Source organism: Paramisgurnus dabryanus, chromosome 9 (assembly GCF_030506205.2).
Source record: "Paramisgurnus dabryanus chromosome 9, PD_genome_1.1, whole genome shotgun sequence".
Taxonomy (NCBI): domain Eukaryota; kingdom Metazoa; phylum Chordata; class Actinopteri; order Cypriniformes; family Cobitidae; genus Paramisgurnus; species Paramisgurnus dabryanus.
The window spans coordinates 31,392,485-31,420,484 of record NC_133345.1 but is presented as its reverse complement, the minus strand read 5'-3'; the positions used below and the strand labels follow the sequence as shown (position 1 = coordinate 31,420,484).

The following is a 28,000-nucleotide window of genomic DNA, read 5'->3' as shown; positions in this document are numbered from 1 at the left end:
TGATGTTTTCTGCATATTTTTTATTTAGTGTAACAAAACAAGACGTTTGCAAACTTTTGACCATAACAATACAAATGCAATTCATTTAAAATACTATAAAAAACATAAAAGACTAAGAGAACTATAAAAGAGAGATGTAGATTAGTCTAAGTGAGTTTCTTAATAATACTTTTTTATGAATGTAAAGATGTCTCACTAGTGTCTCATTGTTCTGCGTGCCGTTGTGCAACATATCAGTCAGCAGCAGCGGCTTTGAGCCGAACTGAAGACCTCGGTCTAATGGAAGCACACATTTTTAAATGACTCCAGAGAAGGAGCTTATTGCTTTCATTATAAAATAAAAAAGTTCAATAAATACAACGTTTCCTATAAAGTATGAAATTCAAGGCTCCTAAAGGGATAAATACTGACATCACCAGCATATTTCTGCCCTGATGTGTCGCCTACTGATGATGTCATCTGCAAGAAGGTAGCGTCCATTTAATGAATGCCTTCTTCAACCCTTCATATGTTTATCTAAAAAAAAAGAAAGAGACAGATGAGTTCAAATTTCTTAGCAAATAAATGTTTTCTTGATGCAGTAACGTGAAGAGCCATCAGGGGGCGCCATTGTATTTAATTTCCTTTCGATTAACTGGGTTGAAGCAACAAAAACTTTTGTAAAATTTAGTGCATGGGAGAAAAAATATAAGCACAATATTTTCTCCTATTAATCATTATTTCCAATAAAGCACACAATTTTTTTTGGATACATTGTGGAGGGCGACCTTCAGGTATTTGTGTGTAAATGTCAAGAGCTATTTACAAACAATGTTAAGCCAAAGTTTACACAGAGCAAACTGATCTCTCAGAGTCAGATCAAGGTTAAACATCTAAAGCTGACCTTTCAATAATGCATCTGCAAAATTTTATTATTTTGCCTTTTTTTAAATAATCTTAATAAATGTGTAGCTCAACTTAAAATGACATTTGGAACTGATTTTATTTTTATTTTTTGATTATACGAGAAACATGATATTCATTATATTACGTGATTGTATTATTAAATGTCATCTTTACGATGGTGGGTAATGTCTGTCAAACAGGAAAATGATTATATTTGTTCCACAATATCTTTAAATAAAATACACAATACACAATGACTATAAACACAATGAAACCAGGAATATGTATTTAAAAATACACTTTCTGTACGACTCCACATAAAGGAAACAGTTGTGCTGTTATAATAGAGAGATTGACATTTACATATAATGGGAAATTCAAGAGTTTGTCATTTATTTACTAACACAAATGCACCACACCTACAGTCGATGACTCTACCACATACTTTGAAGAAAGAGAGAGAGAGAGAGAGAAACAAGAAGGAAACTACAAAGAATGTAACATAAAAGAATCATAACAACACAAACACACGGATATGTTCCTGTTCCCACATATTAAATGACTTACATCCTGTCTGCACTTTGAAGAGGCGGAGTTTGAGGACACGCCAAGCAGAGACCTCTCTTCCGCAGGCTCAGTATGGACACTGTCCACCGAATCCGTGTCACTCGATTCTGTCTGGGTCACATCCTTACAGCCGGACTTCATTTCTGGAATCTGAGCAACTTGGAACCTGGATTCAAATATGGATAACATAGAAGTCAGGAAGTGATGCGTCAATGCATATATGTGCCGTAATTTACAATCCCACTGTCACAACCACCTGCGGGTGTAATGTAGCATTATTACAAAAGATTATCAAATGTTTGCCCTGCTCACCTTCCTACAGACAGAATGGTGACGTCCTCGGGCAGGGTGGTCTTGACTAGGTCAGCTGGGTATTTGTGTTTATCAGTGGGCAACGGCATGGCGGGCAGCAGCAGCTCGGGCCATTTCTTCTGACTGCAGCGGGAACAGTAGAGACCGGAGCGAGGGGCCAAACCGTTTATAGTGTGCAAATGATGCTGATGGGAACACAGCCGGGGCAACGAGCGGAACTGAGAGAAATTAGGGAGAGCTGGAATTCTGTGAGAAAAACAGAGAAAGTGCCAAAATATAATTTACGTAACCCCAGGAGTTTGTGTATATTTCTTTACAGTGTAATCAACATCTGATGTGTTACATTTTTTCCTGATGTAATCAACACATATGTCTATAAAGGTTTATTTTTTGGGGGGCATCTGATCATTGTCTAAACCAGTGGCGGCCGGTGACTTCTTTTTTCGAGGGCACTCGATGAGAAGTTTGTCACAACGTGTACGTAGCCCGTCATGTGTGTGGTTCCTTTTTTCAAAATATGTGTTCTGCGTGTTGAGAGATCCTGTGTGCATCACGTGTCTTGTCACAATAAGTGCCTGCTGCAGATGCGTCTAAAGAGTTTATGATAAAATAGACGCTCACGTTTGCCAGATACTCACATCATCTCATGCGTATTCAGAGTTTATTGTTAAGGGAGTGTCTTGCGTGTATTATGTGAACGTGAGCGTCTCTTTTATCATAAACGATTTTGACGCGTGTGCAGCAGACACTTATTTTGACAAAAGACATGCACATGGTTCACATGAAGCAACAAACACATATTTTGAAAATGCAAGCAACACACACGACACTCCAAACACTTATTTTGAATGAGCGCCCCTCGGATGAGCAGTCACGAGCCGCCACTGATATAAACTCTGTCGAGTCGTCGCATCAGAGTCAATCAGTATCTGTCTTATTTTGATGTGTGTTTTACAAATGTTTGAAACTCGCTGTGCATTTATGTTTGTGTCTCGTGTCACTTATGTTCTCACTTGATAGATGAAGTCTTGTTGAGAGCCTTTTGTTTATTATCATATTCCAGCAGAAGTTCTTCCAGCGCAGCAGCGTTTTCTGAAACAAACAATCACAGAGACGCAGTAAGAATCTAAAACTGTGTCCGTGTGATACGAGTCTTAGATATTTACAATATAGAAACGATACAAATATAAGTGACTACAGAAGCAAACACACCTTTCTTCTCTGTGATGAGCCGTACCAGAATGCTGATGGTATCTTCATTGGGGTTGTCAACAATATATGGACACAAGTTTCCTAAAGACAGAGAAGAAACATTTGCTTGAAATCATTAATCCAATACATACTCAAAAAACAAAACTCAAATCTGATAAAGAGTTATACTGGTCATATTTCATTTCAAAATAGAGAAGAAAAATGCATTGAATCGTGCACTTTAATTCACATCCATTTACCATTGTAAAACAATTTGTAACATCTTAATTTCGATTTCGTGGTGGAATATGACCCCAGGCCAGTTCTTAACAGGTTCTATAAGATCCACCCAAGTCTGTTTAACCAAGAACAAATATTTTACTTCGAGTTCTTCCGCAGGTGTGTATTCAGATCTTCATGATGTCATTAAAAGCTATTTTTAGAGGTTTTAATAGCACAGGAGGCCGCAGTGTGACATTTTATTCCTCAGTAACCGTATTCACACGAGTTAAAAACACTGACACATCATCATGATTCAGTGCAGACACAAATTCATCATTTCACGACAACAATGTTGCCACACTACAGCTTAACTCCTGTAACTGCTGAAAAATCCCATCTCTATTGTCATGCATTCTGTGTATTACATACAAAAGCCTCTGTGTGCAGGGAATTATGGTCTCTATGGTAACAGGCCACTGTATTTCCCAGAGTTCCATGGTGAGACAGCTGGGAACGTTATAGGAACGGCTCACTCAGCACTTCGCTCTATTCAACCAGGAACAAACGTCAGAGCTGAGACCCACCTTTAGTCTCATCATACAGTACACGGTGTTCAAATCACATTTATGAACATGTAGCTTCAAAACGTGTTTTATCATGCATTACATTATTAAAATATCAAACCAAGCAGCAATAATTTTATAGCAATAACCAAAAAGAAGTCTGAAATGATTTGAAATAAAACAATTCAATGAAAAAATTGTTTTTATATATGTTTATACAATCTGCACTTAAATGTGTTTGCAGTTAAACTGTAAAAAGTGAATAAAAATTTTGAATAAATAAAATTTAATCAAAATCAAATGAATTACATCCGATTGTAATAAATTTGCCGTGGGACAGAAAGGTATTTCTTTAGCAAAGCCTTTTTTGTCCTGGAAACATTTGGTGCATCAGGGAGCTTTGGGGAAATACATTTTGTGGTCGTGCAAAGCAGCGGTTACAGCACAAACCTAATATACAAATCATACTGACAGAAAATGCTTTGTTCTTGGACACAAACAGAAATGTATACTGCAAACAAGATCTTATTAAGTATAGATGACAATTTAATGCTCCAACATCTCTCAAAGGGTTAAGGTTGGTAAGGTGAGCCTAAAAGTCTTATGTTTATTTGACAGTGAGTTTACATTTAGTTTTGTATGAAGGCTAAATACAAATTTAAAATGAACATCAATTTAAATATAAATGTTTTTAAAGGTGCAGTGTGTAAATTTTAGCGGAATCTAGTGGTGAGGTTGCGAATTGCAACCAATGGCTCAGTTCACTGATCACTAGTGCTGTGTTCAAAATATCGATACGACGATACATCGTCATGGACGCCTGACGATGCACGCATCGATACAGCACCTTCCGTATCGATTCGGATGTACTTTTGAAAGTAACGTGACGAATTGCTGTTGATCTGTGATCCATATGGAAAGGACGCATGTGTCCCGCGAAGTATGTAGAGTTAAAGGTGGCGGAGTATACTTTCACTTTGCGTGTCTGTCTCGCTGGCGCACGTGTCTGCATAGTGAGCCGCGTACTCGCGCTCTCTCTCTCTCGCGCGCGCGCATTAAAGTCAATGAGTTCAGTATGAAAGCACAGATATCTTAGTCTACTGCAAAGGGCTTTATTAGCCATGCTCTTATAAAACAGTACTAACGCATTTGAGAAGAAACACGACCAAGATTTGCATGTGAAAACTGTATGTCTAGAGAAGAGATACAGAGCTACTTCAAACTATAACTGTCACATTAATAATCTGATTTCTATTAAATAGTATTAAGTCTGACTGCATGTTTATAGATATTCATAGATGTAGAATAATGAGAGACAAGAGTAAGGCACCATCTTTATAAATATGCTTTTAAAAAAACATAAGTTAAGTACTAACTCTGGGATTTTAAATATTTCTAATAGCTAATAAATGAATGGCAAAAACACAACTGTTACAACACTGCTTATTCAATGTACAATAAACAAATAATAATAATAATAATGTTACTAAATTCTGAACAAAAATGTAATTCAAAATAGTCTTGTATCGTGATGCGCATCGTATCGGGACCCTTGTATCGGGATACGTATCGTATCGGGGAATTGTTGGCGATACACAGCCCTACTGATCACCCCTCACTTTTGAAACGCATAGAGAAGCCACGGTAGCTGCCACTAGATAAACATGTCATTGTCGGAGACAACATAGTAAAAAAAAGTTTGTCCGTTAAGAGCTTCTGTAGAAACATGGCGGCACAAAATGGCAGCTTCCATGTATGGGGACCATCGGTATAGATAAAACGTCTCATTCTAAGGTAATAAAAACATAACAGTTCTTTATGAAAGTTCTTTATACACCCCTGACAATATAGTTTTGTATATTATTTTGCATTTCTGCCAAGAGATTTTTCTAAAAATGACACAATGCACCTTTAAAGGTGCAGTGTGTAAATTTTAGCGACATCTAGTGGTGAGGTGCTGGTGAATTGCGACCAATGGCTCAGTCCACTGCTTACCCCTAGTTTTTTAAATCACATAGAGAAGCTACGGTAGCCGCCACCAGACAAACATGTCATCGGAGACAACTTAGTTAAAAAAAGTTTGTTCATTAAGGGTTTCTGTAGAAACATGGCGGCACAAAATGGCGACTTCCATGTAAGGGGACCCTCGGTATATGTAGTTAAAAACGTCTCATTCTAAGGTAATAAACACAAAATGGTTCATTATGAAAGGTCTTTATACACCACTGATAATATAGTTTTGTTTATTATTTTGCATTTCTGTCAAGAGATCCTTCTAAAAATTACACACTGCACCTTTATAGTATATAGTATTATAGGAAAAGGTTTCAAAGACTTGACAAATTCATTTGTTTCAGAAGTTTATGATTGTGGGCATTCTTTGCATCTTATCCCAAGGCTTTTTTTAAACATTCATACCGGTACCGGGTCCATACCATATCGACAGCAGTAAAGTATACCGCCAATAGACATTTATGCCATATCGTTCAGCCCTAAGAACAATTGAATTTAGTATGGCCTAAGCTGTTTTGTCTAGTGATGTTTCATTGTGTGTAAAATGTTTGACTAATGTGTCTCAGATCCAATTGAGATTGATCAGTCAGAAGAAGTCAAGAGTTTACTGAGAACAAGAGAACATCGACAGTACAGAGAACAGACTGAATTATTCACCAGAGGAAAGCAGATATAGAGAGGGAGTGTACATGTTGCTTAAAGATAGATGAGGAGAGAGAGAGAGAGAGAGAGAGAGAGAGAGAGAGAGAGAGAGAGAGAGAGAGAGACCCACTTGGCTTCAGAAGATGCCAATTAAAGGTGCATTTTCTAACTTTAACAAGGATCTCTTGACAGAAATGCAATCTAATATACATAACTATACTATCAGTGGTGTATAAAGATCTTACATCATGAACTGTATTGTTTATATTACTGTAGAATGAGACGTTTTATCTACATAAACTGCGGGTTCTCTTACATGGATTTTGTTGTCACGTTTCTACAGTAGCCCTAAATGGACAAACGGTCACTACGTATTCTCAGACGATGACGTGTTTGTCCTGTGGTGGGGTGTAACGGTTCTCGGTAAAGAATCGAATCATCCCGTTATCCTCCCACGGTTCAGCATGCACGTGACCGCGGTGCACTGTGTTTGATTCGACCATGCATTTCTAATATAGTTTGTGAAAAAACAACGCATAAAACCGCTAATGTACGGTTCTGAATAAGCTATGCGTGTGTTTACGTGAGTGTAACTGTCCAATCAACTTGTAGTATGCAAATCTGTTGCCAACCTCACATTTCCTCCACACGTGTTCGTGCGTGCATGCTGCGTGTGTGTGTTGCGGACCGTTTAGCGTGGTGACCGAAGAAGAAAAGCCGCTAGTAGAGGCACCGCCAGCTTCATTTAAGTCTACTGCAGCAGCGATGCTCAAGAAAACATAGACAAAACCGTAAAATTTGTGTTGTTGATAGCACGCGATCGCAGGTGAGACTGAAACAGCACACATTGCCATCTGTAGGCAATGCATGCCATCGTAAAAGTGAGTGTCACTGTGCTCTTACATCATATCTTAAAGGAAAACACCACCGGTTTTCAATATTTTACTATGTTCTTACCTTAACTTAGATGAATTAACACATACCTATTTTTTTCAATGCATGCACTTTTAATCTTTGTAAAGCGCTTCTTAAATGTGTTAGCATTTAGCCTAGCCCCATTCATTCCTTAGGATCCAAACAAAAGTTTTATTTTGTGCCACCAAACGTACTCGTGTAACTACTCATGTAACAGTCTTTAAATAGGGAAAACATGGAAGTGTTTGGTGGCTTTTTAAATTCATCCGTGTTTGGATCCTAAGGAATGAATGGGGCTAGGCTAAATGCTAACACATTTACGACGCGCCATACAAAGATTAAGTGCACGCATTGAAAAAAGATAGGTATGTATTCATTCGTCTAAGTTGAGGTAAAAACATAGTAAAATATTGAAAAACGGTGGTGTAAGACTTTAAGACACTGCACATTTCTAGGATGACCGGCAAAGCGTTTCCTTCATTTAACTCCAAAAATAAGAATACAAATCATTCAAAAACTAAACCTGACTTCTTCATTCAAACACTTTAAGACAATAAAATCCTCCCCATAATCCCTAGTCGATGCTCATGCTTTGATTGATGTGTTGTTCACACACTGTTTCTTAGAGATTTACTCGTGTTACAGGCAAAACCTGAATCATTATTTAACAGAGTGCTACTACTGTACAACTAACACAAGGATCAAACTCACGACTGCGGCACCACCCATTTATTCACAGAAAGACAAAAACATATGTTCTCATTACGAGTCTCATTCTGTGTTCCCAACCCTGAGGAGGCGGCTTTGACGTCAAAATTAAGCCTTTGGGGTTATTCATGTTGGAAATCTCTACTCTTTTCCGTACCACACTGGTACACCATTATAAAAACTCTCTACTTTACACCAGGACGACTGCTGGAAAACATGACGTGTGACGGTGTCTTACCCTCTTTCTGTGGTGTGGCAGATTCTTCATCCATGCCGTCTTTGTCGGCGTTACACCTGAAGCCCTTCTTCTTCAGCAGGTTGCAGATGAAAATTCCCAGCAGCCCCATCACACAGAAGATGGGCACCAGGGCAAACACAGCATACTCGGTGGTCTTCTCCTCAGGGCTGTGAGGGATGGTGGAGTTCAAACCTCCAACTCCAGACTTGCTCTTACCAACGTTACGTCTCCGCCGGCTGTGTGGCTCTGGAGATTATAAATAGGGGTGTAAATCAGACAGACCATTACGATATGATACAATATAGATTTTTTTCCACCAGTGATGCAACGCCGATACATCAAACCTTTATTTGCATGCAATGCAATTACGATGCAATTAATTTATAGATATTTGTGCCTAGTTTAGCAGTTACATTTTTAATAACTCATAAATGCAACCAAAATATATAACGTAAACATTTAAATAACTTTTGAAAATGGCACAATCTCTGTCCTAATTGGAACATTTATAACCATATATATATATATATATATATATATATATATATATATATATATATATATATATATATATATATATATATATACACTAGATGTCGGCTTGGGGTTTTAAGCATGCGTCAAAACCGCCGCCATGTTGGAACAGAGGTCTTGTCATAGGAAGTAGCTAGATAATGCTGCTATCCCCGCCTGTACTTCGAATTCATGGACGATGCCGGACTTTTGTGCTGCATATTAATGTTAGGCCTACTAGCACTATGCATTGTAGTCAGAAAAAGTAGATTTTCAAAATATCAAAACTTTAATTTTTTCTGGACTCAATGCTAAATACATGTCTGACTGTTGGAACGAACCAAAAGAAAACCTAGAAAATTGCATTCATGACGATTTATGGTAATTTTATTTCCGTTACACCATTGCCTGCAATGACGCTAATGCAAGGCTCCCCTGTTTCAAGATGGCGGCTCTATTTGACGCATTCGGTCCAATGAACTGCCGTAGCCAAGGCAACATCTACTGTAAATATCTATGATTTACAACAACATACTAACAAAAAATATGTTTAATGTCCACGTATCGATCTATGTATTTTTACTAGAGGTCGACCGATATGCTTTTTCTCTGGCCGATGCCGATTTTTTAGAAATCAGGGCAGCCGATGGCCGATATGTTTGGCCGATTTTCTATATGTACATAATAATCAAAATGTTCTCATCATTATTAGCAGATATTTTAAATGCAAAAATGTCACTATTTAAGTCAAAGTATTTAAAAATATATCACTGGTCTTTCTGAAGAGTTTTACAACCTCCTCTGCACCATGCATTTATCAGACACAGATATTACCTGACACTCTGCTGTCATCATCTTTGATCAGTTTTTTACCATGGCTTTTATTGCTTTGTAGGATAAAATCCTTATTTGTTAGACCTGATAAAATATTTTTTCATCATAAAGTTAACATAGTAAATGTCTATGGTTTTTAGTTGAGACTGTTATTTAGGGCAAATCTTTTTAAACACATTTACATTCTCATTTCTGAGGCGCTATAAGTGACTGATTGTGCTGACAGTGACGTCTTGTGAGTTTAGTGTTGGGACAGATCTGTTGTTTCAACCGTTCATTCAAACGAATCCGTTCAAAGGAGTCTAATCCAGTGTTCTAATCCAGGCTGAGCAGTGCAAAACTGTAAACAAAGTGTTACTGTAACAACACGAAAAACATTTTCTTTGTGGATATGATTTGGTCTTCCGACCTTTCGCCATCGGGTCAGTTTTGTTTTGAGTAATAAAAGCAGGGAGACAGAAAGCGTGCGGGCGCGGCTCTTCTCTCTCTGTCACGCAAACAAAACTCATCATCACTCATTAATCACATGAAATGAGCCTAATCTTTGCACGGACAGTGCACCGCGAGACATAAGCCCGTCGCGCTGTTGTACTGGCTGCTTAATTCGCGCGATCCGCCATCATTTAGTAAAGCTGTTTGTGAACAAGGCATGGCTGCACACACACGAGACGGGAGCGAGCTGCTTGCAGCAAGAGGCAGCGTCATGAGTTCTACAACAGCGCTTAGGTGCCCGCAGATGCGCCTGCCTATTAATCGGCCTAATTTTGCAGCAAAATCGGCCAAAGCCGATTTTTTAAAATATGCCAAAAATCGGCCAATTAATCAGCCGGCCGATAAATCGGTCGACCTCTAATTTTTACACCCCTAATTATAAACAAATTTTGTTGCCAGCATCTTTATTTCTCAGTTATGAAAGTTGAGCATGTACCGAGTAGGACTAGTTAAATTTCTATACTTATTTTATTTCAACAGTTAAAGGAATAGTCTACTCATTTTCGATATTAAACTATGTTGATACATACCTCTATCATCTTAGTGCGTGCACGTAAGCGCTGGGGCGCGCTGCGACACTTCGATAGCATTTAGCTTAGCCCCATTCGCCGAGTCGAAGAACTCCCAAAAGTGCTATTTCGCCATACAATATAGTTACCCTTTTAAATCCGCTCAGAAAAGCCCTACGTTTTATTTTGTACCACCAAACTTGCTCGTATAAATAAATACTCGTCTTAAATAAGAAAAACGTTGATGTGTTTGGTCACTTCTAACTTTATCTCTGTATGGTACCATTGAATGAATGGGGCTAAGCTAAATGCTATCGAAGTGTCGCAGCGCGCTTCAGCGCTTACGTGCACGCACTAAGATGATAGAGGGATGTATCAACATAGTTTAATATTGAAAATGAGTAGACTATTCCTTTAATAGTTGAGGGAGAAATAGCTTACTATCCTGAATAATCAATTGTTTGTTGGGTTGCTAAGGACTTCATTTGGACAACTTTAAAATATTTGGATTTTTTTGCACCCTCGGATTCCAGATTTTCAAATCTCAGCCAAATATTGTCCTATCCAAACAAACCATACATCAATGGAAAGCTTGAACGCAAAACCACGCACCTCAAATCATTAAAAAGTAATTTGCTGCTTGCTTTTTAAGATCAGACACAACACGACTTAATGTCATGGTTGAATACTAATATTAAAAGTACTGTAATGCTATAGAGAACAAAATGTCTAAGACTAGTAAAACATACATCAAGGTCACCATCTCCAAAAAACCTGGTTATAGTTTGGTCACTTCTGTTGCGCTTTTCTTTATACAATGACCAACAATCACACAAAAGTGTATAAATTGCTAAACACTTACTCCTGACGCAGGCATGGAGGACCAAAGACTTCCGAGTAGCAGCAGGGTTAAACCTGAAAAATATGCCAAAATATAAACAAACCATTCTGAAACACTGTTGTAAAAACACGTGACACAAAAATTGAAATGTATACAGTATGTTTTGTTCTTTACCCAGGAAGACATCCTCCACACACAGCGTCAGACAGTGAGGTCGGTTCGGTCAGGACCCAGCGGTTGAGATCACTGCAGGATGTTGGGGGGCGGCACGGCTCAGCGTCATGACTGTCGGAGAAGGTGCCTGCTGGGCAAGTCCGGCACAATCCGGTCACACCGGGACCTTCAACTTCCCCACAGGCCTTTAAGAAGCAAACACGTATGGATTAGATTATATCATAACAAACGGTGTAAAAGAAGAAACTGGTACATCTTCACGCTGCGGTGTTAGATTGTGAAGGAATTTGGAGGGAGTAGCAAATTCAGTCTTACAAAACCCCAAGAATCAAATTAAAGAAAAAAGAAAAAATATTTTGCAAAAAGAAAATAAAGCCTCCTTTCCTTTTAGGAGCATTTTTTGTTTCTACATTGTGAAATTATTCACATTTTTTATTTTAGATTATAAAAAGGTAAAAAAGAAATTGTTCTTTTAAGAACCGTTGACTGAACTGTTCTTTAAGGCAGTGGTTTTCAAACTGGGGGCCGTGAGATGGTGCCAGGGGGCCCCCAGTTTTATGACATTTTATGAAATACATTAATTTATCATGAATTCTGTGTAATTAAACATAAAAAAAATAAGGCTACTAACCAAAAGCACTACTTTATTGTATAATTTAATGTTTTTTTTTATAAAAATGTTGAGTTTTAGAACAGTTTTTTGTCACAAATTTTCTTTGGGGGGCAGCGAAGGAATGCACTGTACACAAGGGGGGCCACATGCTGAAAAAGTTTGGGAACCACTGCTTTAAGGAACCAAAAATGGTTTTTCTATGGCATCGCTGTGAAGCACCTTTATTTTTAAGAGTGTAAGGGACAAAGTTTAACCCCTTAGCATTCCTGAAAAAGGCTAAAAAATGCCTAAAAAGGACATTAATTGTGCCTGCTGTGTTGATTGTATCTACATCATTCGAATCAAGAATCTTAGCTTTCCAAAGAAACAGTATGTGACATGTTTAGCTCTTGGTTTTCGAGTTGTTGTATGTCATGAAATTTTCTGTCAAATATTGCATTGTTCCTCCTTAAAGATGATAATTTGGATGAGTGAAGACTATTCTGGCATGTTATGCAGTGTGTGTGTGTGTGTGTGTGTGTGTGCGTGTGCGCGTGTGTGTGTGTGTACAGGGTGTGTGTGTGTTTTCAGTGCGTCTGTTTTCTCTCACCGTGGGCTCTTGTCCAGCTGGACAGATAGCACACACGCAGCCGTCTTCCCACCGACACGGCGCTGCCAATGCCCCCCATAACTCCAGCAGCTATAAGAGAGACGAGACACACATCAATGATCAATCATTTCATAGAAAACAAAACTCTGAATTCATGATTTATTGGATTTAGAAACTGGAAAGACGGTGCAGTGTTGTGAACTGGAATGAGACAAAGAGAAACTTGTCATCAATGACACATAACAGATGAATTTCATTACTACAACACAAGTTTTGTGACTAAACGAAAATAATTATTAATCTTGACTAAACATACACATTCATTTCCTGATACATAAATTACAATTTTCCCATTTACTTGAACATATTTCCTACTTTATACAGTCAGTTTAAACCAGTGGTTCCCAAACTATTAAGCTTTTTTCTTGTATGGTGCATCCATTGCACACCCCAAAGAAAAATCATCCAACAATCTCAAACTTGGAATTTGACTTAAACAAATCATAGTAATGTTGGTTAGTAGCCTTACTAATGATATAAAGGTGATGATAAGAGTAATGCATTATAAAATTTCATAAAACTGGCACCATCTTATGCCCCCAAGTTTGGGAACCACTGGTTTAAACAATCCCATTGTAAGTAAAACTCAAGAAATGTATAGTATAGATGGTAGAAACACAATATAACACACCAGGAAAAGTTCTTCATTGTGTTTGTGTGAATGTGGCTCAAGGCCAAATTTTAAACAAGTACTGCACCATACTGTGGTGTAACATTACCTGCTTAAAAATAACAATGACATAAATTATTTCATTTGAAATATTGACAAAATCTGCCAATGTGTGTTTACATTATGCTTGTTTGATAATAAAAAATTATTTTAGAAACTTTTATTGTTGATAGTAAACTGGAGCCACGGTGTGACTCTTTGGGGCAGTTTCCGGGACAGGGTTTATTCTAGTCCCAGACTAAAACGCATATTTGAGCTGCCTTCATTTAAAAACATCTTGCACTAACTTATCTTAACATATATCAATGCCATTGTTTTGTCTGCACTGTAAACTCAAATTTAAAATAAGTGAACTGTACTTTCAAACTCTCTTTTTTGTGTTTAACAATTTTACCACTTTTAAGTTCCACAAACTCAAATTAAATGAGTCAAAGAACTTTGCTAACTCAAATTTTGTATTATTTAATTTTTTATAACTTCCAAACAGAGTCTTTTCAATACCACAGCCTTATTTGAACAAACACTGCAAAAAATGTCAAACTTTTAGTATTCGTGATGAGTTTTATGGCATTCAATCTGCCAGTTAAGCTAAGAAAGAAAGAGTCTTGCACTGCAAATTTACTTCAGTATAACATTAAATCAACACGATTGGTTGAGGAGGATTTCCCGTTCCCAGCACGCTTTGCATAAGCCTGCATTACGAGAGCATTATTTGAAATGAAGTGATATTTTATGTGATATTTTTAGTAAAGAGAAAGACTCAATAGTGTTGATTTATGTTGGAGATTTAGAAGAGTTTGCATTTTTTTAGTTTTGTGGTTATAATTGTTCAGTGTAGTTCCTGAGCTTAGGCTGTAGGTCAGATGTGTGTTGCTTTTATTATATAAACAATAACTGTGGAAGTCAATGCCTGCACTGAGATCAGTTTCTTCACACTTACATACACATGAGTGTTTCTGAGTCTTGTGAACAAAAAATAAATGGTAAATACTACTTGAGGTAAAAAGTATAGTGTACTTAAATATTAAATACAATGAAACATAGAGGCTGTTTACACTTGGCATTAACATGCGTTTTCGTCGATCGGATCACAAGTGGACGACGTTAATGCCAGGTGTAAACGGTGTTCAAAACGTTTTGAATGCGTCCACTTTCGACCACTTTCAACCCCATTCAGAGGTAGTCGAAACCACTTTCGATCGGATCGCTTTGGAGTTGCGGAACGCAATGTGGTTGAATGTGTTCGAACAGCCACACGCGACCGCCTTCTCTCCGCCCATTTATCTAATCTGAGGTATTAAACACAAGTTTTACGTCTTTTTTTTTTACTTCTGGCGTGAACATACGGTGAACAGCGCTATTTTTAGCCTTTCATTGATAAAACTACTGCGGGTGTTCTCCGTAGTTTCGTTTTGAAAGCGTGAAAGTTGCGCGATCCTATTTCATCAATTGCGCTGAAAATTCAGAGAAAGCTCCAACAAATAAACATACAAAACACTGTGCAGCATGTATACTTGCTAAACAAGCAGCGGGCTCCGACATAATATAAGTTTGCGTCCATATAAACTCATAATTACTCCCGCTCGCGTTTGAATGACAGCAGAGAGACTCGCCCACTGTCTCACAGACCACACCCTCACAGTATTCAGGACAGATGCGGTCGAAAGTGGACAAAAGAGACGGATTTAAATACCAGGTGTAAAGTAATGTGTCTCTCTCGTCCACTTGTGATCCGATTGATGAAAACACATCTTAAAACCAAGTGTAAACAGCCCCTTAGACTATTAAGTTTGGATTATTTGTAATTAACAAATATTATTTACTTAAACATTTTAAGTTGGTTTACTTAAAACATTTTAGGTAATCGGTTTCCACAAAAGATTTAAGTACTATGAAGTTTTATTTAAAAGTGTGAAGAAGCACAACAGTAATGTTTTTTGTAAGCTATGTTTGTAAGAAGTACTTAAATGTGACCTGTGCTGGCAAATTAAGTCGGAATGAGCAAAAAATAACCTTCAAAGCGATGTATGATTTGTTGAAAACTGACAAAAAATGACAGAGCTAAACAATTTAATTCAAAAATTGAATTAAAGAATTTTGAAAATTCAAAAACAAAATCACCGCATCCATACCTTAAAATCACTTGTAAAACTAATAGATTTAACAAACACAAAGTCAAAAACAATACTATAAAAAAAAATATGTTCAACTATTTTCTATCTTTTATTGTTTGATTGACATTGAGTCAGACAGCTTCAAGATCTACTGTACTGCAAGGATCAGATATTTGTCCCCAACAGTTAACCAAACTTTCACTTAAGACATTACAGATTATATCGGATATCGATGTGAATTCTTGTTAAAACAGATATTTAAAACGGTAATTCTGTGTATAGGTATTTATATTGGGTCGCGCATCTTCGCGCAAGCTTCAGATGTGTCAGTCATTGCAAGGAAGATCGTTTTGAGTCTTTAAAATCAATCAGGTGCCAAACTTTATGTCTCTTAATAACTATTTTATCATCAAGCAAACCCTGCAACCAGGGCCGCCTTAACCTAATGTGAGGCCCTGGGGCTGAGAGATTTTGGAGGCCCCCCATCCCCTCAATTTATAGCCTCATTTAAAAAAAGTGTAATATCTAGGTAATCTACATCACAAAATGCATTAGTTTCTTTAAATACATACAACAGTGAGTTTTCCCTCTTTGAGCCAGAAAACACCATAATATCATTATTAACATATCACTGAGCCCACTTGAGCATAAACACAAGACACTTTATTTAACAACCACACACAGCAACTTGTGGTGAAAATAAAACCAAAATGTATGAGAGTGTTTATAAGCTTTATGTTTATATAGTTTTTGGAATATACAAATTTGCAGAAAATTGCCACTCACTAACTAAATGCTCACCACAGTTTTAAAAATATAAGAAGTTAAAGTTAGTTTTGAAGTGAAAATGCATTAATGTTAACAAAAGATAAGTCTTTATAGACAGAATCTTGTTTTTTAATCAGTTATTTATTTTGTAGGCTATTGAAGATATAGTATGCATTGTATTTACTGTAGTATTTATGCATACTACGCATGTAAAACGAACACGTATGAATATGCACAAAACAGACAGGGAACATACCCGTATATAAGATCTTTAGATAAGGAGATTATAAATATGAATGGTGCGATCAGGGGATGATCATTTGAGGTGGTCTTGTCGCGCTTTGACTTGCACATTTACCGTTGCGTCGTCTATCTAAACCAACAGATGTGTAATGTGAGCTTACATCGCGTCAAACTACATTGCTCCAGCTGCGCACGCGTCACTGATATAAACGCGAGTAAACTTAAACTTTATAACAACGAACAGCATTAATATGTTCGGGAACTCCTTTCTTTATTTGGCGGCCGCGGCACAGTATCTTGCGCACAGTTGGAGAGACTTCTGCATGCCAGAGACGCAGCTGTACGAGCACAGAGAGAGCGAGCGCCCGTGCGAAAGAGAGAGAGAGAGACCTGCACCTCAGTGCTTATCATGAAATTTCAGAAATTACTCTTTCATTTGATGGTGGATTATTTCCTGTTTCTCTGTCACACTCAGTCTTACATGCAGGAATGCCAAGTTGACAACGCGCACTTAATTACATTACGCGGAATAGAAAAATCTGTTACGTCTGATATTTTATTTCACGGTAAGTTACCACGGACCAATCAGCAGCCATGTAACGTGCAGTTAGAGTGATTGACAGATAACCTGACAAGTTACAAAACAATATAAACGTGAACTTGGGAGGCCCCTGAACTTGGGAGGCCCCTGGGCTTCAGCCCAGGTAAGCCCGTGCATTAAGGCGGCCTTGCCTGCAACTTATTTTCTAATTCATGCATGTTTTAAAACCGAAAACCAAAATGTCAGACGCGCATGTGGATGGACATGCATCTTATGCATTTAGGACAGTAAACCTCTCAGAAAACATACAAATAAAGATCATTTTAGATGTTTAATGACTATTTGGAGCCTTGGGATCGCTAGACAAGGTCTTAAATGTACTTATTTTAATGAAAACCTCAATCGATATTTATACTTTCCTTCACTTGTAGTTCAAAATTAGACCGAGCACATTCCGACTCATTTTGCCAGTACAGTTCACAAATGTCCTAATGTAACTAAAGCCTAGTCCTGGATTAATCAAAAACTGCCCCTTTGTGTCTTACAAATGATGTGCATGTGTTCATTCAACACACACCTTTATTTATTTATGGTATTGTGTACAGTAGTAAAGTAAAGTGAACACTAGTTTGATCTAGTACAGAAAAATCCTGTCTTTCTGATTTCTGGGTTAAAAGTATGTGTGATGTGCCTAAAAAAAGTCTATACTCACAATGAGACACACTGGAGTTGAAGAGTAAAGGTGGTTCTTCATCGTCTTCAAGATGCTCTTCTATACTCATGTAATCTGAACACAAAACATGACAGACACTCAATGACACATACAGCAAAAATAACATCAAAGACAGCGAAAACCTCAAAAACATGAGGATGCACTGTAACTCTCATCTAAGGAACACAGATGTGGGTTTCTAAGTGCAAAAATATAATCTACAAACTAAAGTGTGATATAAATAACTATTTGGACTAAACAGACCTGCGGTTTTGGGCAGCTCTGCATTTCTTGGCCTATTTTTAGACCGAACATGCCCAGTCAGGGCAGAAAGCACTTACTGGATCTACTGGAGTGAGTACAAATTATAGACCGATTCTCTGATCACAGGGTCATGAGGATTTTCTGAGCTATAGCGTCACCCAAGACCTTACAAACATTACAACCTGAATCAGCTCTTCGCTTCTCTACGTTCAAATGAGATCTAATAGAGACGGCTGGTGAGAAAAGACCCCAGTGATCTTAATTTCTTTTTAAAATTTCCCTAAACCAAATTGGCCAGATGGATTTTGGAAAATTGCATTATGTATGTCCATTTTCATTTCCAATGGAGAGATTTAGGTAAAAGCAATCTCTGAACAATACAATGAACCACACACATACTGTACATTTACCTTTTATAAGTTACTTTCACCTAAGATCTAAAGATTTTGTTATTCTTTTAGTATTGCATTTTATAATAATTTTTTTTTTCTTTTTTTACTTTTGCTTTTGTGTAATATGGCATTCAAACACCCAGCTGCAGTAAAATCCAGAACACGCACAAGTATGAATGAATAAAGTTGCTCTTAACCGAGGTTCAACAAATACAAAACATTTATAGTACATTTTGGTATTTTATCAACATATTTTTTAATACTGATAAATTTAGAAATAATTATTACTAATACATATCTAATTATTCAAACTAAATACAACAATACAGCAAACAATGCAAGTGTATAACAGCATGGCAATATAAAAACTCATCAATAAACAATTAAATAAAATAAAAAAACAAATGTATTACACTTTACAATCCAGTAAAGTTTACAATTCAATTTACAAACAGTCAATACAGAAAAGCGAAATTAATAAAACTATTATTTATCCTTGAAGCTCAATTGGTAAAGCATGGGTTGGTCATGGGTTCAATTCCCAGAAAACACAAATATTGATCAAATATATAGCTTAAATGCACTGTAAGTCACTTTAAATAAAGCATCTGCCAAATGCATACATGATCTTAGCATTGCTTTGATCTTGTTGTCATGACAACATGACAGAAAGTGATGCTGATAGCAACACTTACCCCAGTGTGATGTTGTTTGCTGTTGCCCTGGTAACAGTCTGAGGATGCTCTGCTCACTGCGACAGTGTGACACTCTACCTGTCTGCATATTGCTGCCATTTCTTATAATGCCACTCAAAACCACTGCTCCACCCACAACCTATGACAGCTCCGCCCCCTATACATAGTCTTCCAATCATATGAGCTTTTACATTCAGGTTCTAAGCCTGCACTTTTCTTTGTTAAAGACATCATGAGTTTTTTAAGTATATGTTTTCAGAGACCAACGTCTGATGAATAGGTTTTGTCAATAAAAATAAAGAGCAGAAACATTTTTTTTACAATAAATGAATGCATAAACTTTACCCTCTGCAAGCTTTAACATTTTGTTCAAGCTATGTTTGCACAGACTTTGGCACACATCTACAGCAAAAGTTTGATCCACAAACCACACAAATGAATTCTCAGACCTGGCAAACCTATAGAATATATTCAGATTAAATATATAAGTCATTGAAGGTATGGAGAGAGAAACTAGAGATGTATGATGTACTAAACCTTTAAGTTTAAACCCCATGACACATCAGAGAACGCAACATTAAACACCCCATCACCTTTGTGTAGAGAACAACCTGTGACATTCCAGTTAAAAGATTTGGCAGAGAACACCACAACTGAAGAAGACTGGTTAAACAAATAAATCAACACAGCAATCAACTGAGTTTACGGTTTTGGCAAAGAACCATAAAGTTGCCCTTTTGCATGAATAAAAAAGGGCTGTGATGTTCACTTAATTTCAAGGCTTTCAAGGAATAAATGGACCTCCATCACCCACCCTTGAACCACCAAAAAACCTTCACATTTCAAGATCAGCTGCCAGTCGCGCACGACTCGTGCTTGTTCAAATTTATGTCTTTCATTAAAAAGCTATAAAGCCCTGATGGACAGTAATTACAGTTTAGGCATCTCTATCTCTGTACTGTTCAATTTCCCATTATGTGGTTTTGGGAGTGCATGAAAACATACAGTAAATAAAACAACAACAAGCATGAAACAAGAATGATCTATTTAGGGATCCATCGAGTTACAGATCGAACATGATGATGGGGTTGACTTTTGGAAGCATGGCATTTTGTAGCTCAGATCTAGATGATCAAACAAGTCATAAGTTTAAACCAGAATCAAGCCATAATACGAGACAAAGCCAGAACTGAGAAACAAGAGAAGATCGCTCTTCTACAGCCAACACGAGAAACTGCAGCCTTGCCATCATCTACATTGACTTTTGATGAACTTCCAATGGGGTCACACTTCAAAATTAACATAGACAGGGGACAGATGCTGACTGATAACATTTCAACCACAACCGGAAACTATAATCTCACGCGAGCTGTGAAATGATGGTACTTCCTGGCTTACGTTTGATAAAGGTTTGTGACTCAATGAACCCCAATGACCTCCCAAACCTCGTACATGAGTTTACAGCTCAAATGTTAAACTATTCAACATGCCTACAATGAAAAAATCTGAAGCCATGTGATCTTTCTAGTATGGCATCAATGTCAACAGGCATTGTAACATCACGTGTCACTTCCTGTCTGACATTTTAACACTGCTGCCCCTATCTACATTCAGATGCTGACAAATATAGCCAGACACTTTTCATTTTCTTCATTCATTTTACTCGTCGTTCAGAAGAACAATCTGGCTGCTAACAGCATGTTATGTTATATTATATATCCTGCGTGTTTCAAGCTACATGCCAACCGCGTGCTGCGGGCAGTGACCACCAACATCCTTCTGTTTAACTGGTGGAGGGGAACGTTTTACCACATCTGAAAAAAGACACGGCCATGCAAAATAAAACCTCATCAAGCAAAAGGGCTGTTTTATAAAACAGTGTCAAGTATTTTATGATGTACTGTAGAAGCGAAAACAAGGTATTCTTTATTACAATGGTGTACCCCCCAAAAAATGAACATGCTTCTGTGTATCCCCTTCTTTGGACTGGTCCGAGTCTACTTACTTTTACCAAGGTAAATAGTCGCAAAATCAATAAAAGTGTGATTTAACAAGCAAGGATAATCTGCATGCCAGTCAAAGAGCGGCATTTCTTCGTATGTACATTACAAAGGTAGTTTGCCATGTAGGGAAAAAATGCGCAAACCCCTCTAAAACAATCAAAACTACCGAGCCCCTAAAGGGGATCGCACACCGACCGCGCAGCTCAGCGCCGCGTCGCGCCTAGCAGAACTCGGAGGTATTGTAAACCGGAAGTGCACATTAAATAGCGTGAGCTTCGTCAGATAGCGTCTACTTCAAAATGCAAAATATACGTTAGCAGCCAATGTTAATCCTTAATTATCTGGGACAAATATGATGTTATTTAATGTTAAACTATGTGAGATGCGCTGTGTGACGCGACAGGGATTTGAACAACTTCCTGAGTCACAGCTGGGCGGCGCGGACAGGTGCCACCTGGCGGCGCCGGTGTGCGTATACTCATAGAAAACAATGTGTTTGATTTTTTTAGAACGGCGCGGCGCTGAGCTGCGCGGCCGGTGTGCGATCCCCTTAAGATGACATTGGAGTAAAAAAAATCTAAAGTTAAGTTTTGGGTGGTCACGTGAAACTTTTGCGTGCGCACGTGAAACTATCGTGTGAGCACGTGAAAGCGAAAGCAAAAAACACAACAGTTTCCCAATAGTTTCACGTGCGCACGCTATAGTTTCACATGCGCACGCGATAGTTTGATTTAATTTTTGCTCCATGTCCCCTTAGGGGCTCTGTACAAAACAGACCCACTTGTGCAAAATGTGAAAGTAATTATATAAAATTTTAGCAAACAAAGAGAAAAGTGCAACTATGTTTATGGAAAAATGAGGCAGCATTTGCCAAACAGCATTTTTCTAAGAGTCAACAGCAAAGGTTAATAAGGTGTTGTTAGTTGTTTTGGTAGTAGATCATGTTTCTGTTTTTAAATGTTTGCTGTTAAAAGGCTAGGTATGAGACGTGAAAACAGGATTATGGGTCATCATGTGCCTCATACTACTGTGGTTTCTGCCGGAGAAAAACAAAGAAAAAACTACAGTATTACTGTCCAAGAAACATCTCCCTGTCCAATGTAAGGCCCTGATGTCACCACTAAATAACAGTCATTGTGCCAATAGAAAGAAGCTGCCAAACATCTTTCCAAACAAATATGGCTATTATCCATACTTATGTACCATCATGTAAAATTAAACTATTCGTAAAGATTAAAGTTACAACAAGAAAGCTATTAAATACACGATTGCCTCATCATAAGTATTAAATGTGCCTATTTTTAGATTTGTTGGTTGTTGTCTACGATTGCTTTTAATTTTCCATGTGAAATTTACTTGAGTAAACAAAACCATGTTGATGGTGACAGTGTAAGTTGACACAGCGAGAAAACGCGTCATTGGTGCAGGATTCCACTCGTTTGATTGACATGCTGAGCAAACTGTGCAGAATAAAACACAGCACTGTACACACAAATATATACACCTAGATATAAATTAAATACTAATGAAAACCTTAAAATGTTAAATAAGCTTGCATAACCAAAATCTGAGATTCCCACAGTCAGGTCTGCAAAACAACCTGGGGAGAAGATCAGACTTTAAAATGAAAACAGTCCATTAAAGAAACAAAAACTCTTCTGGAAAACAATGAGATCAGGCAGGAATCTGAGGGAAGACAAGTTCATTTTAACAGCTCGGAAAATAAACTACAGGAAAATGCTTCCTTAATGGGAAAGTGGAACAATCCTTATTCCCGAAGGGGGAATTTCACCCTCCCTACCAGGAATGTTAAACGTATCCATATGTGAGTCCAACGTCAGCAGGCAGGTCTTGGTTTTGTATAAGCAAAGAAAACCTGTCTCTAATAAACTTTATATAGCTGTATATATATATTTTCAAAGGTTTTTAGTTTTATTTTACATCCGTTACAAAGGAACCACTTTGCCGTGAGACACAAAGTCCTAGAGTCTAATATGATAGAGATTAAAACCTTTGTCTTTGGTGCGTCACCCGATTCCACATGTCTCATGTCTCTGAATCTGTAATTCGCCTCCGCTGTCGGAATGTCACATTACCCACACTGCTCTCTGTTAAAAAATGAATGCAGGCCAGGGTCACATTGCTCGAGGGGGAATTTCCTGTCCCATGTCCTCTAGTAACAGCCTGAAAATTCTGACGCCCAAATGTGGCCCATGCAAACACCAAGTGCAGTGTCATCACTTCCTGAATAGCAACACTCTGTCTTTGGTCTCTGTGTTGGTCTGTGTGGTCATGGGTAGTGTAAAAACAAATGTAACAGCTGAACAATGTGTCTACCATGAGTGTGGATTTTAATTATGGTGAAAAGCCACAGTAATAACATAAATACTATGTCATTTATTAAAATAACAAATCCATACTGTATCATTTAATCACTACAATCATCCACTTTTGTCTTCCTAAAAATAAATAAAGAGCTCAGATGCAAAAGCCGCTACATGCCACCTCCGTAAAAACTAGATAATGATATTAGCCGAATGCTCTCGGCACGTATTGTAGGTTCATCAAATACTTTCCATTTAAATCTGCTCAATCCCAGCCTCAGACAATTCAAAAATACCGGTTTGTTTGCAAAATCCATGAAAAAAAAAAAAAGTGTATGAAAAAAATTATTTGATGAGTCCGATTTCAATTTTCGAACTCTAAGTTTTTAGGTAAAAGATTTGCCCTTTGACGAATATATTAGAATATAGACCGGATTTGGCTTTATTCAGAAAGGACATTAGTGATACAGTATGGTGGGAATGCTTTTTGCCAAAAAAAAGCCTGCATGCACTTAGAGGGTTTTGCAGTGAAAGACAGCCACGTTTGTTAAATACCAATAAAATGACTTAAGTGTCATTTGTGAAAATAAAGCATTTCAATTACTGACTTATAACCTTTTCATTGACATGAAAGTGAAATTACTGAACCTAAACTTAAAGCGACACTCCATTTAAAAAAAATATGCTCATTTTCCAGCTCCCCTAGAGTTAAACATTTGATTTTTACCATTTTGGAATCCATTCAGCCGATCTCCAGGTCTGGTTGTACCACTTTTAGCATAGCTTAGCATAATCCATTGAATCTGATTAGACCATTAGCACTGCGCTAAAAAATAACCAAAGAGTTTCGATATTTTTCCTATTTAAAACTTGACTTCTGTAGTTACATTGTGTACTAAGATCGACAAAAAATTCAAAATTGTGATTTTCTAGGCCGATGTGGCTAGGAACCATACTCTCATTCTGGCGTAATAATCAAGGACTTTGCTGCCGTAACATTGCTGCTGGAGGCGCAATGATATTACACACTGCCCTTAAATAGTCCCCTGCTATTGAAAGTTACCAAGGGGAGTATTTTGTAATATCATTGCCCCTCCTGCAGCCATGTTACGGCACCAAAGTCCTTGATTATATAGTAGTCCATATCTGCCTAGAAAATCACAACTTTTAATCTTTTTAGTCTTGGTACACGATGTAACTACAGAAGAGTCAAGTTTTAAATAGGAAAAAATCGAAACTCTTTAGATATTTTTAGCGCGATGCTAATGGTCTAATCAGATTCAATGGATTATGCTAAGCTATGCTAAAAGTGGTACCGCCAGACCGGGGATCAGCTGAATGGATTCCAAAACCCACGATGACACAAATCAAATCTCTGCTGATATGGGGTCAGTGTGCTCCGTGTGCCAACGATGCCCAAACCACACAGAGGGCAGCACGAACAACGCAGGTCTGCACACGAAGTAGAATTTTTTGCTGTAAATGTGGGTTACGTCTGGAAAAACGATGGACCAACACAAATAATAAAGCTTGAAATTAAACCATTGATTCCTGCATCCAGCCGTAGTGGGTTTGAATCACAACCAGACCACTTTTCCTCTCAACATTTGAGAGGAGCGTGCCGTGCCTTCCTGCCAACGAGCTTCCCACTTCAAAACTCTGCATTGGTGCTGTCTCCTCGGTTCAGGTCAAGAACAGAGCAGTGGTAATTACAGATAAGAAACCCTTTTAGGGTTTTGGATAGAGTAGCATCATGTAACAACATTTGGTCACATCAGGATGTCTGCTTTCCACGAGGATGGGCAAATTAACTATCAAAACAATAAAATACATGCAAGCATGTGAAAAAGGCACAGATAACTATACAAACACTGGATTCTGCAACATAAGTCTTGTTCATACAGAAACATCAATGCTGATTGGCTGATGGATTAAGAAACAGACACAGTGGCCGATCTTTCGCTAACCTCAGACTATCCTGACATATTTTAATGTACTTGCCTCAGGTCTGTTGCTGAATATACTTCAGACGGCACCTCTCCAAACTGTGACTGGTCACTACAGAAAGTCCCTCCCTGTCTAAGTGGGTGGTTTTTGAGCTCCAAAATTAACCAGAATTTGTCAATAATTTAGTCTGGCTATGCAATATGTTGTGAACAAAACATGCATTAGTAAGTTTAATGGCCCAACCTTAACAAACAGTATGTGGTTATAAGCTGTTAATGACATAAGTTTATCAGATCACATCATAAACAAGCATTTGGTTAATGCTAAAAATTGCATTCCACAGTTTTTCCAAACATAAGCATAAAATGTGTTTTATGGAGTTTGCTTATAATCCATTGAAAAAGATACAAAACTACAAAGTCATTGCTTTTTGAAACCTCAGGCTCAGTGCCAATACTGCAGATTTTTGGGATGACAACATTTTCTCTGCTTATACAGAAGATCTACCCCCATACATTGCACAATATACTGTATACAGTATCATAACCCAGCAAATTTGTTTATAGTACAGGCTATAAATTATGCAGTCACTATAAAGTGCAGCTGGTGCAGTGCGTGCCAATGTCTAAAGCCAGAGGGCGTGTGTAAAAGAGTGTAACTGTGTAAAGCTGCTTAGTGGGCGATGCAGCATAGTGAGCTGTATTTAAACATGCCATCATGAGTATCACAGTTCACTGGGAACGACCAGGACAAATCCAGAATCCAGTTGGATGAGGTGGGATCGAGGTAAATGATGATAATATTTCATTGTGTTATTTACTGTATAAAACTCTTTCATGTGCGACTCTCATGCATCAGATACTTTGCATATAAGCAGATTAATATCCACAGTAAATACTGACATTTAGAAATAAAGGTTAACGTGATTATCCTGGCTGCAGTTTTGGGACTTTTTTAAAAGCAGTGATGGGATTTCAGGATTCAATTTTCAATTGTTTTCTTGGCAGACTTAGTTTTTTCCAAGTATGCTTTTGTAAAGTAGCAGGATAAGATCACAATCAAATAAACAAAAAGGTAAGACACCTTAAAAATGATATAATCCTAACAGATCATTATTTACTAATACAACAGTGTTCACAAAAACAATTTATATTTTACAATAACTTGCTGTAGTTATGCAGCTGTTTGCCAGTAACTTACTGTAAATTATAAATTTAAATTATGTTATTTACTGGCAATAGTTTGTTCAAAGTTAAATGAACATTAAACATTAACAAGTTTTTGTCTTTACAAAACCAAATTATAAAATAACAGCCTCATGCAAAGCATTTTGGGAACCAGAAATTCTCATCAACCTTTTTTCTGTTGTTTCAAATTTTGGTTCCCAGAAGGCTTTGCATGAGGCTGTTATTTTAGTTTTAATCTGTAAAGGTACAGACTTGTTAATGTTTGATATTCATTTAACTTTTGCCAGTAAGTAACATAAATTAAAATCTACAGTAAGTTACTGGAAACCAGCTGCTAGTAATACTGTAATTTCTACAGAAATTTGAGGAGTAAAATTAATATGGGATCACTTTAAAACAGTTTAAGAAGTAGTTCGGTTTAAAGTCCTAAGTTAAAATCAACTAAGTTTTATATATAGCAGCAATAACTAAATAAAAACTATTTCAAAACAATATAAAATAAGGTTAAATAATGTTTAGATCATCAAGTTTAATTTTGGATAAATATAACGTTATTATTTTACATTTAAAGTTAAATGATATAAATGTATCAAGTTTTAATAAAGTTATTAAAAACTGTTACTAAAGTCACTTGTTTCCTTTGTAAAACTTTATACCTGTAAAACAAATCCCAGTAGAGGTTTAAATGATAATAAAATACTGACTGAAGTTACTGTATATATAAATACAGTAGCGTAGTGCTGAACATGAACTCAGCTCGACACATTTCTTTTGTCCGTCCTACACTGTACTTCAGTGAATATATCAAGGCGATCTCGTCATATCTCACCACAAAAACACCAAATTACATATGTAAAACTCAATACAAGTCATTGACACTATCTCGGTTTACAGTATAGGTTATAAGTTGTAACATAAAGGACTTAAAACTCGCATATGACAATCTACCGGCAAATGTGCCGCATCCGCTCTGCTGACGAAACAAACTGATATTAAAAATGAATAAAGTTTCTATCTTACCTGTTTTACATTGAAATCACACGAGTCTTATAGGTAATCGCCGTGACGGACCTCAAGCTATAATTAAATAAAGAGAGAGAGAAAAAAAGAGAGAGAGAGATGAGCTGTGCGCGAGCCAACATTTGAACCAAAGAGACAAAGTGAAGCGAGGGAACCACGTCACACTGACTAACTCACCATACAGCCGCGCATGCGTGCGTGCGCTCTCTCTCTCTCCCCCTCTCTCTCTCTCTGACAGT

The 28,000-nt window shown here is 37.4% G+C and overlaps 1 protein-coding gene across 2 annotated transcripts; it reads right to left on the bottom strand.

The window, feature by feature from the left end:
• relt (RELT TNF receptor) lies at nt 1-27,919 on the bottom strand. 2 transcript variants are annotated; one of them, XM_065257844.2, is made up of 11 exons: nt 27,762-27,919; nt 17,930-18,004; nt 12,822-12,911; nt 11,620-11,804; nt 11,467-11,519; nt 8,257-8,502; nt 2,977-3,057; nt 2,778-2,856; nt 1,765-2,010; nt 1,453-1,618; nt 1-516 (listed from the first exon to the last, which is right to left on the bottom strand). In XM_065257844.2, the coding sequence occupies exons 2-11, from the start codon at nt 17,969-17,971 to the stop codon at nt 505-507; spliced, it is 1,200 nt and encodes a 399-aa protein (XP_065113916.1). In that variant the 5' UTR covers nt 17,972-18,004; nt 27,762-27,919; the 3' UTR covers nt 1-504. The 2 variants fall into 2 exon arrangements, with proteins under 2 accessions (XP_065113916.1, XP_065113917.1); XM_065257845.2 differs by lacking the exon at nt 27,762-27,919 and adding an exon at nt 19,281-19,344.
• Nucleotides 27,920-28,000: the final 81 nt, after the last annotated feature.